This window comes from Mytilus trossulus, chromosome 13 (assembly GCF_036588685.1).
Source record: "Mytilus trossulus isolate FHL-02 chromosome 13, PNRI_Mtr1.1.1.hap1, whole genome shotgun sequence".
NCBI lineage: Eukaryota > Metazoa > Mollusca > Bivalvia > Mytilida > Mytilidae > Mytilus > Mytilus trossulus.
The window spans coordinates 1,210,372-1,227,324 of NC_086385.1; the positions used below are offsets into that span (position 1 = coordinate 1,210,372).

Consider the following 16,953-nt stretch of genomic DNA (forward strand, 5'->3'; position numbering starts at 1 on the left):
GGAAAGTGTAGCTAACACGACATATGCAAAGTTAGACAGGGCTATATCGTCACGTTAAAGTTTCTATTCATTGTTGAAAATGACATAAAGTTGCACACATCCGCGTCATTTAAAATGTAAATTTGTTAGATATCCGTCAATCATACCACACATCGATATTATGCGTGTACAGTTTTTTTTTACAGGTAAAGTTTGCAGGTTCATATATAAGTCGTGTCTATATTTATAACACTTGTAAAGTACATACCTTTCGTTTTGGTCAGGTCTAATGTTGTTTGCTGTCACCATCTCGTTTTTACCTATCAAACATTACATACGTTGAAAGTAAAATTATATCAACAAAAAAGCTACTTTTCTTTGTTGTTCAAAATACAGGTGTTTTAATTTAATCGAACATAAATGTACGTATATTGAAAAGGCTGTACCAGAAACGCACTTAACTAACTTGCGCTGAATTCATTTACGAAAAGATAAAAATTTATCGTTGTTCAAAATCATTTTGCATTATTTAAACAATACTCATTTTTCATTTTCGAAATATTCTGAAATCATATGTCATACCCCATCCATGATTTTTAAAGCTTTATTATTGAAACCTTCTTCAGACGTTTTCAGTCTTCTAAAGATTCACAATCTATTTGTCTTGCATCATTTTTTAGAATAAAACTAAATAAGAAAATACAATTCCCTGAAGATATTTTATTTTGGCTTAACTTTGAAATAAGAATACACAAATAAAGGCAACAGTAGTATACCGTTGTTCAAATCTCATTAATCCATGGACAAAAAACAAAATCGGGGTAACAAACTAAAACCGAGGGAAATGCATTAAATATAAGAGGAGAACAACGACACAACACTAAAATGTAACACATACAGAAACGGACCAAGCATCAGACAAAATACAACGAGAATAACAAATATAACATCAAAACCATTTACATAAGTTTAAGATAGACCAGTATCGGGACACGTCTTATCGCAATGTGAATTTACACTCAAAAATGAAGGAAAACAAACGACGCAACGTTAAAATGAAACACACACAGAAAAGAACAATAATATAACAATGGCCATATTCCTGACTTGGTACAGGACATTTTTAAAGGAAAAAAATTTGGGTTGAAACTGGTTTTGTAGCATGCCACACCTCGCAAAAGCGTTGAATTCTGTACACTGTTTTAAATATTCTTTTTACGACTCAATACCCATGATTTCGTGATGCTATTTGTTTTGGATTGTAAAAAAGTATTTTCTCATACCCCTGTTACACTGATACTATATTCCATGTTTGATGTATTCCGATTTGCCGTTATATAAATGATGTTTTACATACCTGATCTTTGTCTGTATTTCCAAATTGCGAAGACAAACGTTCCAAATACGGCTATTGTACCAATACTACTAATTATTCCTATTACAATTGTGTTAGCTTTGAAAATATAAATTAGGAATGTTTACCTATAACTGCAAAATGATGTCTTTTTATCTTAATAACAGCAAAATGATAATTTTTTTTAGTTAAAGTCACTTTGTTTTAAGTGAGTGCATAGTCAATTTATTGAACTCATAGAAATCTACCAACCTTATTTAATGAATATGATTTATTTCATAAATACACTTTATTTCATTATATTTATGATATGTCTGAAACATTGAATTTAAGCTAGCTGTGTACGAAGTTACTGTCTGCAAGAACAACTGCAACCATGAAAAGTTTCAACGTAAAAACCTCTTACGTGTTGCCTAGCAGACAATTTTTTTATCGTCTATTTTGAAGTATATGGAAGGTTTCCCCTTCAAGATATTTGCTTGAGTCGAATTATTATTACACTTAATCAGTCTCAACGTAAAAAAACCCATCAACAAATTATAGGTATAGGAATTGAAAATGAAAAATAAAATTGTGTCACGTGTTCAACGCTTCGGACGATACAAATATTGCATTGCTGTGATGAGCCCGGAATTAAAACGTTACAAAATTTAATATTCAAAATTAGTGGATGAACAAATTAAAAAGATATAATATCAAACAATTATCATTATATAATTTTCATTAAGCATAGACATACGCAAACATACGCATTACCTACATACACCCTTATAAGTTACAATTCAATAATTATATTTGTCTTTGATAACATTATTCCGGTTTCAACATTTCTTATCGTACTTGATTTGATAATGTATATATTTATTTTAAACATTTTAAAGATTTTTTATCTTCCTTTTTATATTTAAAATAAAATGTGCCTTATATATGGATAACAAAAAACTGTTATAAGGGTGTTTATATCAAAAGGTTTATATCTGATATATTTTATAGACTTAGAATGTGTCTCTTTTTATAAGAAAAAGTGATGGGTTATATGTTTCTTGCCAGTATTTAGTATTTTAAGGGCATGCAATAACATGAGCCATTTTATACTCTTTCAATTGAACTAATAATTCTTTGGATGGGATGATGGTGTGGAGGAACATTCTGTTTAAACACTTTCAATGTGTTGTTATCTAGGTATTTAAAAACAAAATTAATAGGGCTTTTGAATTTATTCAAATTTTCTTTTAAAAATTTTCCCATTTAAAGTACCACTATCTACAAGTATCAAATTCAGGTTTACCGCTTAGATTCATATTCTCATATTTGATATATAATAGTGTTAAACATTTATCAAAAGTATTAAAAGTCTAAAATAAACAATTTACAGGGCATGGGCTCGGTAACATATAGCTTCTCTCGTGTGTATTTTAGTCTAAACGCCATCTAATTAATTAAGTCTTCCCATGATCATATAAGCAATGTAAATAAAGATTTAGATGGAATCATATTCAAAACAGTGTGGCTGTGGCCATTGATTGACGTCCTTAATTCATTCAATGACTGGGACAGATTATGTGAACGTTTGTCTGTGACGACACTGCTCACTACTTATTTATTATAAAATTTAAACTGAAGGGTCACCAAAGGTTCTTAAACGCCTATAATAATGAAATAATCCGAAAAATTAATCAGGAATAGCCTTTATGGTCTGATTTATATTATTGATATAAATCATAACAACGTGTTATTCATCATGAATTTTTCGAATTCCTTTATTTAGGTATTGAGAACCTTTGGAAACCCCACAGTTTAAGTGTCTTTAACAAGTACATAGTGAGCAGTGGTCGTTACAGACAAACGTTCACACAATCTGTCTCAGTCAAAAGGATAATTTAGGACGTCAATCAATAGCCACAGCCACACTGTTTTGCATATGATTCTATAGATAAATTAAGCAAACTTGTTCATTTGGATTATTCTAGGTCTGTTTTTTTCTGATTTTGTGTAATGCTTAGTACGTTTCTGTGTGTGTTACATTTGTAATGCTGTGTCGTTGTTCTCCTCTTATATTTAATGCGTTTCCCTCAGTTTTGGTTTGTTGCCCCGATTTTTTTTCATGGATTTATGAGCTTTGAACAGCAGTATACTACTGTTGCCTTTAATTTCATAGTATAGATGTGAACTATATGTTTATTATCGTTTTAACCTGTATAAGAAAGATTTTTTTTTGAGGATCGAATCAGTCAATCTTTTGTTTTACCTTAAAAACATTTTCCCTCTCAATGTTGACATTCTTTTCTTTTAAATAAATTTACACGCACATTGCATGCGTTATCCATCTCTAGCTAAGGGGTTACATTGAATTTCACATAAGGTCGAATTATATAAACGCAAGTGAATGATTCATCATCAAATTGTCTTAACTGATTTTGAAAATAAAGAACCGTACTGTCTGCTAAAAGCAAATAAATATTTCACTACTTCACTTTCATTAATGTTTGAACAAGAAAAATACTATTTTAGATTTTAAATATATCTCGCTAAGGTTTTTCTAAATTATGAGTGTCAAAAAACATTGAATGTATATTTGTATTATTTATTTAAAGAAAGTGTAAATGAGTAGTTTAAGCAGATATTTGGTATTCTTCATATATTCTTTTTTTTCAAGTGAGATTTCTGGCTTTAACAAAATCTGCCATTTCTTTTCTTTATAAAGAATAGCGGATCGCGGATAACTTTTAGTTAAAGGACTATTTTATTGTCTGATATCATCAAGTATGTCATTTACATATGGAATATTAAATTCTATTTATTTATTAAACGATAAGTATTTTCCTTGTGTTTGTATGTTCTGATTGTCCCATTATTTTAAGGAAAGTTAATGGGATAATTCTTTATAAAGAATAGCGTATCGCGAATATCTTTTAGTTAAAGGACTATTTTATTTTCTGATATATACCTCATTCATCAAGTATGTCATTTACATATCGAATATTAAATTCTATTTATTTATTAAACAATAAGTATTTTCCTTTTGTTTGTATGTTCAGATTGTCCCATTATTTTAAGGAAAGTTAATGGGATAATTGCTTGTCCTCCCTTTACATTAAACCAAGTTTTAATGAATTGCTGATAAAACTCAGGAAGGGTTCTTAACTTTTTTGCTTTTGTCAATATGTATAAATGTTGCATTATGCTTGTTTCTTTCTAATCTTATTTCATATGAAGTTGCAGTTGTCAAAAGATACTTTTTTTATTGCTGATTTTTAAACTCTCAAAAAAGGAAGATGAAGGAGGCAAAACAAATTTCCTTGTTTGATTTAGTTTGTCTGTACGTATATATGTTTTTTCTTCTTCTTGGTCTTGAGGAGTATAAATCAATACCGGGGAGTAAGAGTTGTTATAGAGAAACATAACATATTTACAAATAACACATAACACATTTGCAAATTTGAGGGACCTACTCCCTCACCTTTATGTCTCTTTGGTATGAAGTGGATACGAACGAGGTCATTAACTTATTTTTTAAACAATTATATTTTCAATATAAAAATATAGATTAAAGGTCTCCTTTTTCAATTTCACTTTACCAACTTTTCAATCTACTCCGTCTTTACTAATATGTATCATATGGATAAGTAATAATACGCATAGGGCTTACCTAACTAGTCGTACACCAAAAAAAACCGGCTAATTTTTTTGTTATCTTTTCATGAGTCTTATAAAGACGAAACGCGCGTCTGGCGTCTGTTTAATACATGATAGATAGTGCAGGTATGTATACTTATTGTATTTATATCAATTTGATCTTTGTCAACTGATTCTTATAGTTTGTTTTTATGTTGTACTTTTAAATCACTCTCCCAGGTCAGGTGGTCCTGCTAACATGTTAAACCACACCACATCATGTACAATGTATAAATGTGCATGTCCAAAGTCAGGAGCCTGTATTTCAGTGGTTTGTTTATTTGTGACCTATTTGTTTATCGGTAATTTTTTGTGTATAAATTAGGCCATTAGTGTTCTCGTTTGAATTGTTTTACAGTTTCATTTCGAGGCCTTTTATATCTGACTATGCGGTATGGGTTTGCTCATTGTCGTAGGCCATACGGTGACCTACATGTGTTAATTTATGTGTCATTTGCTCTCTTGTGTAGAGTTGTCTCATTAACAATCATACCGCATCTTCTATTATTTCTATCTATATTCTTGGTAAAAGACTTCATTTTGTGTGTCGCTTGTCTTCCTTGCACACAAGGTAATTTATCATGCCTTTGTGTTCTATAGCTACTATGAATCGTCGCATTTGTCATTTGTGTCATCCATCCTAAATATTATTCAGTTGAAGTTATTTTGAAAGTTAAACGAAGTTAAGGCGTCCGGTTATTGTTTCCGTTCATGAGACCGACTTTTAAGTCAAAGACAAGACTTTGGATTTTAAACATCCGTATAACTATTTTATTACTCGGAGACAAGACAATTAGTTTCGCATTTATCTGATACTTCTATAATGTAAAGATATTCTCTTTATAATATAGCAGTGATCACCGTGGTTAAGAAACTTGGATTTGATAATAAATAGGAAATAGTCTTTATTTAAAACATACGTATGTTCATGATATACAGTAACGCGAAAATAATAGAATTTAACAGATAATAAAATCGACAACGGACCATGGGAAAAACGAGAGAGGGCTTAACAAATCGTCCTGTTTCCAAGTACCTACTGTGACTTTTGATATGTTTTCTGGCAGCAATCTGATCCAAGTTTAGCAATAACCGCAAATACAAATACATTTAACTATAATATATTTTGCAGCTAAATTATACAAATATATCTTTAAAAAAATAATACAAACTATGATCCTGTTTTCCCACATTTTCTTTATTTTGCGCTTGTTGTGTTACTCCAGCCTGGACTACAAAATATCACATTGACTTATTAAATGTAGTACGTTGCATTTGTTAAATCATATATCATGTGTATATGCCTTTGAAAACTGTAATTTAGAAATCTTGAACTAGAACAAAATAATGGTTTGACAATTGATTTACAAAAAAAATAAAAAAAAAACGATTTTCGTAATACGCCTTGCAAAATTTCATTAGGAATGCCGTTAAAAACTTAATTAGTTTTGGAGAAATTGTTTTTTTTTTATAAGTTGCTATTTTTTTCAACTAGATTATGGAATCCGCAAGTAAGATCGGTATTTTGGGAATTTTTCTGCTGCATTGTTTTTGTGACTGTTCTAAATTATGAACCTTTAAATCAGTGTTTATAGTTATTTGTTGTTGTTTTATTGTGTTATAATGTTTTTGAAATTTTTGTTGTGTACATTCTTTAACATTTTGACAAATCGGTGCCTTTATAGCAGACAAAATGTTAAGGATTTATTTTCTTGTTTTGCTCATTGGTAAAGGCCTTACTCTGACCTTGTTTTCTGTTATCTGCGTTATCTTGACTTCATTGAATAGTTATTCATTAATAATAATAAGCATATCCTTGTTCTATATTACCTGATAATTGTACCGGAAGGCTACTTCCAGTGCCAACCGAATTTATAGCAAAACATGTGTATTCTCCAGACATCGTTTCCATTGCTTCCTTAATTACTAACGATGGATTTTTAACGGTGACTCCTAAATATCCAAGGGAATCCGATGAAATCATTGTTGTATGTCCATTGATATGTCTTTGCCAGTACACTTTTGTTACTACAGGGAATACATTAGAAATGACACATGGTAGAGTTATTGTATAGCCAGTGCCAGTAAGGTGCGTTATAGATAGTACAACCACCTCTGGGAGACCTGCAAGACAAGACAAGACAAGACAAGTTTTTGAATACTCTGAGGCACACATTGTGTGTAACAAGAGTAACAGAATGTTAGTATACAAAATAAAAAAATTGGTCAATATTACAAAAATGTTCTTTGTGTTATACAAGTAATTTTTAAATGTTAGGAAATAATACAAATTAAGAACAGCAAGACTGCAATCAAGACATACATGTATGATGAAAATGTTTTCTTTAATTGTACCCACAATTATGCATACTGATGTGACAGGGATCATCACACGCAAACAAATAAGAATAACGAAAAAAATTAACCCCCAGGTCCATCTGGGCGAAAACAGGACAAATAAAATTAAAAATAGCTTCATACCTTATATTGTTATCTCTGTTTTAATGGTTAACATGCAAAAAGAAAAGGATGCACCTTAGCTACCACAAAAAGGTGTTTTTTGAAATTGTCACTTCTTATACTGACATTTCGAATGTTCAACTTTTTCTTAAATCTCTATTTTTTGGAAGAATGATACGTCGGTCAAGGCTCTTACGTAAAATCATTTGGCAATCATCTCTATATTGTGAATTTTCTGTTGCTCTTTTCAATATATAAGCTAAGCTTCATTCTGATCAGTATCTATGAAATATCGGTGAATAGATTGCAACTTGTTTTTGTGTACTTTTCTGATTTGTAGTATTTTCCCGGAAATAAGTAGTTTGTTAGAATTCTTGTGATTTAAGAGTGTTTTAAAATGTTGATTGTATAACATGTCTATGTAAAGGTATGTACCTCCAATGACAGTAAGTTTAGTTGATGAACTGTACCCCATTCCAAATACATTAACAGCAAAACATTTATAAAGTCCTGAATCCGAATCTGTTGCATGTAGCAAAGTCATCGATGGATTGTCAACCGTAATTCCTTCTGTACCTAATGTCCCATTACTTATCACCTTGGATATACCATTATATATTTTTTCCCAGTAAACTTTGGTTGGAGGTGGATTGCCGGTAATCGCACAAAATATCCGCACCTTTTCTCCATACTTTATTTCTGGTAAATCATCTGCGATCGTGACAGTTGGCAGCTCTGTAATAAACAAAGCAAAAGTATGTGAAATGTTATCGTATGTAAGCTACTTACACGTCATTTAATGTCAAACTGAAAGTGTAGAGTCTTTTGAAGGAGTACATATTTTTTTTCGACAAATTTACTATACATACTTATTAACAGTCGTTATAGTGAAAACATTAATCAATTTATTTAATTTAATAATGACCTACCTCCAATTACATCCAACTTTATGAATTCGCTAAATCCTGTTCCGATATCATTTATCGCTACACATCGGTATGTTCCTATATCTGCGGTAGTACTTTCCATTATAGTCAGCGATGGTGTATCTACAGAAACGCCTTGAATACCGATTGTCCAATTATTCAGTATGTGTTTACTACCATGTGCTACTTTCTCCCAATACACATTATTAACAGGAGGGTTAGATGATATGTTACAGCTTAATGTAATTTCATTGCCGTACCCTATGGTATAATTTTTACCTCCAACGAAAACCATCGGCACATCTGCATTTAGAATATTACATGCTAATAAATTATATATGTGAGCATATATGTAAGTTCTTAACAAAGATAACACTTTAATATGGTTTGTGTCCAAATCGATTTCATACAAATATGGTACAATGTACAAACATCACAAAAAGATAGTCAACAAAATCTAAAAAAAAAACCACTTAAAATAATATGATAGGATATTGCTTAATGTTTAAGTAGATGTATATTTAGTCTTGGTTCAAAAAAATGAAATAAGAAGGATGTCTTAATCTGTTAAAACCTATATATCATTATATGTTTGAAAGATAGATCTTTTGTATATGTATTAAGGAGCAGAATTTACTAGCTTTAAAAAAAAATCACGATCATCTATTTATTTTTCCCATGATAAATAATCTTTCTGAAACACTAATTGCCTTTCTGACGCACGTATCTTTCATATCGACACTTTTGGGTCAAAGATTGGTTTCTTGGGACTATAAAAATATCATTTTCCTAAAAAATCTTAAAAGTAGACAGATATAAATAGATAGGAACTTGTGAATTAATTAAGACTTGAAGGTTGTTTATAATTTGTAGCCCAAAACACTTACATATGCTCCTTAAGTAAGTGTAATTACTATTTTTTTCAAAGATGTATAACATAACTTATTCAAGTAATATTTTTGTCATTATTTTAAAAGTAACCCGTTATCTCTATACTCCTCTTAAATCTAATAAATTCTTCATTTTATGATATGAAATGATGTAAAAATTCATGAAATCTACATTTAGTCCATGCTTCTATTGAAATTAGAAATAACTCTATTGAGTAATTTTGTAATTATTTGAAACATAAATTACCAGTATATAAGTAACTAAAAAAAATTACAAGTTTAAGTAATGCCCCTGACTGATAACAGCGTTATTGCTTGACCCTTTTTCGTGCATGCTACATGTACTTAAACGCGATTATATCCTTAAAAAAAAAAAAAAAATAGGGAAAAAAGTTAAATGTCAGATTTACAAACCTCCAGTTATTGTAACATATATTGGTTTACTTTGTCCTGTTCCAATATCATTTTTCACGTAACAGATATATGTTCCCGATTCAGATGATGTTGCATTGAAAATTGTGAGAGATGGTGTTTCTATTGAACTTCCTGATATTCCTTTCGTTTCTTTTGCAATATGTGTTATCACTCCACTATTGTTGAACTGCCAATATATTTCACGAACGGGATTCCATTCAGATGTTTGAAATGAGCAGTCAGTAGTCACAGAACGTCCATAATCCACAACATAATTGTCTGATTTGGTATTTACAACAGGATATTGGCCTGCAATATAAAATGGCCTTTATTTGAATGTAAAAGAATATAGCATTCAAAGTTTGAATCAGTCAACACACACTGCTATAGACAATGTGACAGTTAATATAAAAGAGGGACGAAAGACACCAAAGGGACAGTCAAACTCGTAAATCTAAAACAAACTGACAACGCCATGGCTAAAAATGAAAAAGACAAACAGAAAAACAATAGTACACATGACACAACATAGAAAACTAAAGAATAAACAACACGAACCCCACCAAAAACTAGGGGTGATCTCAGGTGCTCCGGAAGGGTAAGCAGATCCTGCTCCACATGCGGCACCCGTCGTGTTGCTTATGTGATTACAAATCCGGTAAATAGTCTAATTCTGTAGGTCAAATTCATGAAAGGGAAGGGGATTGTAGTTACGACGTAAGGAACATATCCGATATCATTTGTGAAACGGTTATTCCATAACGGTCAACCAACTCGTGATGGCGTCCGTAAAATTTACGAAGGGATGATTTCAACTTCACCATTTGGAACTCTTGGTTTAATAGCTTCCTTGGGAGCAGTAACCCTCTATCAAGAAAATCATGATAGGAAATGCAAGCACGGGAATATCGTATCAATTGGGAGATATATACCCAGTATGCAGGTGCTGCTGGAATGTTGCTACTTAGAAATGGAAAGTTCACAATTGGAAAGCTGAAATCATCTCTTTTGTCGTAACGTTTTGTCTCCAACCGACCCTCATTGTCACATAAACATTGTAATATAAACCACATTTAATGAATTCTGATCAAGCGATATTAAAAATAAAATATACGAGGCGAAACAATAAAAACCAAACAGCAAATCACATCATGCGTCCGGGAACGGCTATGGTCAAACGTTCAAAAGCTGTTTCATGTATATTAAATACCGAGTCACGCCGACAATCAGCCGACCAAATAAAAAAGAATGTTATCATAACATAAGTTTTAGGATTATCCGATTAACTTTTTGATAATATTGGCTGTACATACACCGACGACGGTTTCCATAATTTCTTTGAAATCGTATTAGAAAGTTACATACCACCAATGCATAGTACGTTAAATCTGATTGCATACGAAACAAAGGTAGAAAAACAATTCCCTTGAGCTTGATAGTTCTGATGTAAAAGTGCAGAGCCACTAGTATTTTGTAGACAAAGCGTGTGTCTGGCAGACACAATTTTAATAACTGCATCTATTTTGAGTAACCTTCACAGCTGGATCAGGAACATAAATTTAGTATGTGACTCTTATCTATGATAACTAATTTGAAAACAGTAATGGGGTCAGTAATGAATATTCAAACGTGTTTTGTTACACATTACCTTTTTCGTTTATGTAAAGTACACCATGTATCGTATCTGTTTCTGAGTATATAACAAAAGGTCTTCGCAATCCTCCGAAAATTTTTACTTGAAGCAGCTGCATATCATTTGAACAGTATATGTCACCATCATATGCAGAAATGCCCATGCTTGCTCCAGGTGTAAGTGTGCTGGAAACCTTCATCAAATAAGTACCATTCGAATCCGTGGATTTTAAAACGCCTTCCACATTTTCCATCCAGTAAAGTTGACCACTATTATAATCTGATACAAAGATAAATGCTGTGCATTATCATTCATTAAAACATGGTTCAATGTCATTAAATACACAAGTTTTATACTGGTTAACGTTGTGAAAACGTCCTTTTTTTGGTGCAAGGAACCAGGGGATGATGCTTAGTATAAGACTCTGGTAGTTTAAATACAAAATATTTAGTTTATATACAAAATATTTAGTTTATGTACAAAATATTTAGTGTATATACATATATAAATACATTTTGTGTATTTACTGTCTTCTGATTGGTTTAAATTATTAGTTTTATTTTCAATGTTGTCGATTTTGATGGCGACACGCCCACTCTGACGTTGTGTATTCATACGCCAACATGTGTGTACGTTAATTGTTATTATCAAGATAAATAATATGAAAAGTTCTTTGAGCCTAATTTTTGATAGAAATTTATTTATAATGAATGGCAATAATTTATTTTGATTTTATTGAACCATAAAACTAATTTTTGACTCTTCACATTTTACATAATCCGCTTCGTTTTATGGTTCAATAAATTCAAAATAAATGATAGCCATTCATTAAATACTTGTAATTGATATACGTCAGATTCTTGATAGATAGTTTGCTCTTAATATAAAAGCACACATATATAACGACAGCTTACAGACTCCAATCATATATATTTTTATATAGACGACTTATGCATACAACAATGTACTCACCTATGCTAATGCCAGTGACTTTTTCAAACTTTACATCTATAAATGTATGTTTTTCAGAACCATCGAGTCTTGATCGACTTATTGTTTTATTGGTTCCTAAGGTACTGTAGTACAGCCATCTGTTTGTAATATAAACATGTTTTTATCCACAAGAACTTACATAGGATATACATTAATGCATACAACATATATAAAATTTGAGAGAAGCAGTGTGCTCGAAAATTAGACAAATATCCATTCAAGATCAAATGAATTAGACGTAAGCAACCGTATAAGATTCAAACCACATCGAATACTAGTAGTCTACTTTGAAAGGCATAAAAAATAAAACAATTTAACTGCTAACAAACTAATGGCGTTATTGATAACAAACCAATTTCTGAAATCTAATTATACTAGTATTAGTAAAGGCAACAGTAGTATATCACTTTTGAGTATTCACAAATCGATTTGTTGAAAATTAATCCGAGTAAAAAAACAGATCCATACACAACATACATAGCAAATAGACGAAAGAAAAATAAAAGAAAAAAAAAATAAACAAAAAAATAAACAACAACAACAAAGGAATTTCATGACAAATTCGAATTTTAATTTGTTAATGTTATAACCAATATATGACACTTATGTCACTGATTGATATGATATATTTCCTAAATGTATGATTAAAACATATATAAGTATACACATAAACCGTACGATGACCTATACATGTTAATTTGTGTGTTATTTTGGTCTATTGTGAAGAGCTGTCTCATAGGAAATTATATCACATTTTTTTTTATTATATATATGGTCTTGTTATTATGTACCCTGCGTAACTAGTCAGATACAAACCTTTCCTTGAAATCTATTGTAAGAGCAAATATAATGTCATCTTGTAGTATAAATGTTTTCTTAGAACCGTCTAAATTGCTTCTGTACAGATTTCCTTTGGATTGTTCTGTCCAATATAAATGGTCATTAGCTGGATCAATTGCCAATCCTGTTGGTTTATCTGCAACTGTAACAGTTTCCAAATTGTACACCTTTTCTGAGGGATACTTAAATCTGAAGATAAAATACTGTGGATTCATTTATGTTCGTGGGTATCAATTTTCTTGAATTGACGTACTATTGCATTTTTGTGGATATTTGATATCGTGGTTCTGCCAATCTCTGCATTAAAAGCATATATGAAATTAACAAATCGTTGAACATTTTGATTCGTGGTTAACCTGTTCCCACGAAATATATGAAAATTGACATTCAACGAGCATGAATAAATCTATTGTTCTTTATAATGTATCTATTCTAAACAGTAAGTTTTGAAGTATTCTATAACGATAACATAAAAAACAATAGCAGATAAGTTATAAATATTGAATTTTTTTCTTCAGCTTGTTTGCAAAACGAGATTTTTGTAATGCACTGTAGACCCGATAGTAGCCTTCGATGTCGTCTGCTCTTTGGTCGGATTGTTGTCTGTTTGACACATTCCAAATTCCCATTCCCATTTCCATTGACTAAACCACGTAATTAAAAGCATATTTTTAACTTTTAACTGAAAATAGTACCCAGAAATAAATAAATCCACAGTATACCAATTTATTATTATTATGCTGGAAAAGTGATATTAAAGGGTCAATGTAAGATAACATTTATGTATGTTTTAAGTCAGTAGCATTTTATTCAATGGTTTACGTTCGTTCATTTTTTTTATTTTTTTTTGTTCAAAAGCGATCATATACTAAAAAAAGACGTTTTTTTTTACCCATTTGAGCCGTTTTCGCTTTTTATGTCGGAGCAATCAGGCCAATTAGAGCTTAACATACTGTATTACTTTTTCACGTTCATGAAGTTGTACGGTAACTTTTTGTTTTTACGTATAGAACAGAAAGTGTAGATGTTAAAGTGTTTTCTTTCTTTAAGTTATACATATTATATTTATAAACTCATATACATTAATATAATATTATTTTAGAACAGTTAGCTTACCTTAATATGTCGTTTTTATCAAATCTTGGAAAATAAATATACATATTTTTATAATCATAATCTATAGAATAAATGTCACTTTGTAGATCAGTCAGTAAATATGATGCATCTCCAGTATCCAGGTTGATAACTTTCATGTAGCTATAACCCGTTAGGATAATCATGTTTGAAAGACCTGGAATATACATCACTACAGATTACATTCATAACATGATCTATGACTTGCAGTTACAATAGTTACTTACAATATCCCGACAAGATTCGCACATATATTACACCTGAAACAATTGTCTGTTGTCTTGACGTACATGATTTGGCAGTTAGCTTTAATTGCCTGTGAACTAGTCTTCACAAATATGCAAGTTCTATAATGCCGGTGCGTTTTGTATATAATTTATTTTTTGATTTAGTGGTTTTGAGACTCGCAATGGTCTCTCAGAAGTCAGTTGGGCAGTTGTTGTCTTTGATTCATATCTGTCTTGATTGCTATTTGTTGATTGTTTGTGTTATAACACACATGTAAAGTTCCTCCTTTTAAAAAAACTTATAGAAAACAAAACGCTAAATGCAACTGTATATATTTTTTTCAGGTTGCTAATGATAGTGTTATAATTATCTGAACAATAGTATCGAAGTGCTGGCAAAAAAGGCGGGCAAAGTATTTTTTTCTTAGAGCATAGACCTTTTTGGGCTCTTTACCTATTGCAGTTAAAATATCTCCTTGATAAATTGATCGAAATCATTTCAACATACAACTCTGAAATATTCTTTTGGGATTATTTCCTTGTGTACCTTACGGTAAAGCAGGAGTGAGATTTGAGTCAGGTAGATTTCCAGTTGATCATTTTATTACAACCAAATATATTGTATACATGTACCTTGCTAGACTAAATTTTGATTCAAACCCATTATTGAAAGAGGCTTTAGACATTTCAAAATTCGTTTGATTTACAAATTGTATATTCTTGGTAAACAAGGGGCAAAACAAACAAAAAAAACAGCGGAAAAGGGAAACTCATAGATCGAAAATAAACTGACAAAGCCATTGCTACTTTGTTGTAATAAGATATATCGTGATTATATGCAACCGAGATACTGAACAAAATGATAAACGGTCTGGTATGTATCGGTAGTCGGATTAAAACTTAAAATTGACATCTTTTCAACAGAATGAAACGTCTTAAGTTTTAAATGGTTGATTATTTATACAAAAGTAACATACTTTCAATTTCGAATTTTGTGAAGTTCCCTTCAAGTACAAACTAAACCTTATACACGTATGTTGTTATATCAAGATAGACAAATTACACGGCAACGCGCAGAAAAAAAACATTTGTTCGTAAAAGTGTTTATTTCATGCAAACAACAAAAATCTCTGATAGTAAGAAACCAATATTTTAGGAAACCTCAGCTGAACATGCGAAGAGATAAAAAATTTATGAGTTCATTATATTCTGAAAGACAGAATGTGTTTTTTTATCAGACCCAGAATTGGAACTTTTAATGTAAATAATTTAAAATGTTGTCTATTCTAGGGATGAATGATATTAGCTTTTTGGGATATAATATACAGTGTAGGAAACTATATGTATAAGAAAGAATAACAAATACCATCAGAGCTCATATATACAATATAGAACACATAGAACAACACATTTTCCAAATAATCAAACGTAATACCTTGCAAGCCAGATTAAAGTTTCTTTAGGGATTTGTTTTAATATGTTTTTCTTTCCATATCTGTCTTTTGTGTTCAGTATCATTATGTGTTTTAGGAGTTTCTCGCTGTATTGAAGACCTATTGGTGACCTTATTTTGTTGTTTGTTCTTTGGTGAGATTGTTGTCACTTTGACACATTCTCTATGTCGATTCTAAGTTTCATTTAATTTAGTTTTTCCTTTCTTTTTTCTTTTTCTTTTGCTTTAATTCATTTTTTTCTTTTTCGTTTTGTTTGAATGCGATTATAATCATTTTCACAACCTTTCAATATTGTATCACATGTACATTGCCTACCTTGACTAACAAAACATAACACAATAATCGGTGTATACAAAACCAATGCGTGGAACTCCATTTTGTGATCCACAGGCTTCTTTGAAAATGTTGAATGTTCCTGTCTTAAAAGTAACACAAACTTTCATCACGAATATTCTTAAATTCATGACTCGTTTTCTATCTATACATATTCATTTGACTTCCATTGACAACACGTGGTTCGTATGATTGAACCTATAGATAATTAATAAATAGAAAATTAATCATGGTACAAATATACCTTACAGGTTTTTTTCGATTCACTATGTTTTCTATTTATACTAATCATTCAGCAGATTTATATGCTACACTTTCGTTGTTAATACGAACTTGGTACTTTATGTTTACTACATAAAAATCATTGAAACAATTTTTAAGCAAACACCGAACTCTACGTATCAAATGGAAAATGAAAAAATCAAACATCAAGCTAATGGACACTTCTGTATATACTTTGTAGGAACTAAATAAAGAAAAATATGAAAAGTTACCTCCTGATATAAGTGTTGTCGTCCTTTACTACGTTTTAAGAATTATCGTCGACATCCCGGATATTCTACATGTTTTTTTCTTGTTCGATTGCTGTTTTTCTAAAATATATCAAGTAACAGCTATAGCCAGTTTATCTATCAACTTTA

General features: G+C 30.8%; 1 protein-coding gene across 1 annotated transcript; it reads right to left on the bottom strand.

Moving 5' to 3' along the window:
- Nucleotides 1-5,782: 5,782 nt before the first annotated feature.
- On the bottom strand, nucleotides 5,783-16,427 carry LOC134695297 (hemicentin-2-like). The gene is made up of 11 exons (XM_063556520.1): nucleotides 16,295-16,427; nucleotides 14,281-14,455; nucleotides 13,141-13,353; nucleotides 12,304-12,422; nucleotides 11,347-11,610; nucleotides 9,699-10,007; nucleotides 8,398-8,697; nucleotides 7,904-8,203; nucleotides 6,839-7,132; nucleotides 6,181-6,240; nucleotides 5,783-5,826 (listed from the first exon to the last, which is right to left on the bottom strand). Exons 1-11 carry the CDS (start codon nucleotides 16,353-16,355, stop codon nucleotides 5,783-5,785), a joined length of 2,139 nt encoding a protein of 712 aa, XP_063412590.1. The 5' UTR covers nucleotides 16,356-16,427.
- Between the last annotated feature and the right edge of the window lie 526 nt (nucleotides 16,428-16,953).

What these genes read in the sequence shown, in the direction of transcription:
- LOC134695297 (XM_063556520.1), bottom strand. Translation starts at nt 16,355, where the DNA reads ATGGAGTTCCACGCATTGGTTTTGTATACACCGATTATTGTGTTATGT. An exon ending in GATAAAAACGACATATTAAG is followed by an intron (nt 13,354 to 14,280) that starts GTAAGCTAACTG and finishes TTTTATCTTCAG; the next exon opens with ATTTAAGTATCCCTCAGAAA. An exon ending in ATATGTTACAATAACTGGAG is followed by an intron (nt 8,698 to 9,698) that starts GTTTGTAAATCT and finishes TTCTAAATGCAG; the next exon opens with ATGTGCCGATGGTTTTCGTT.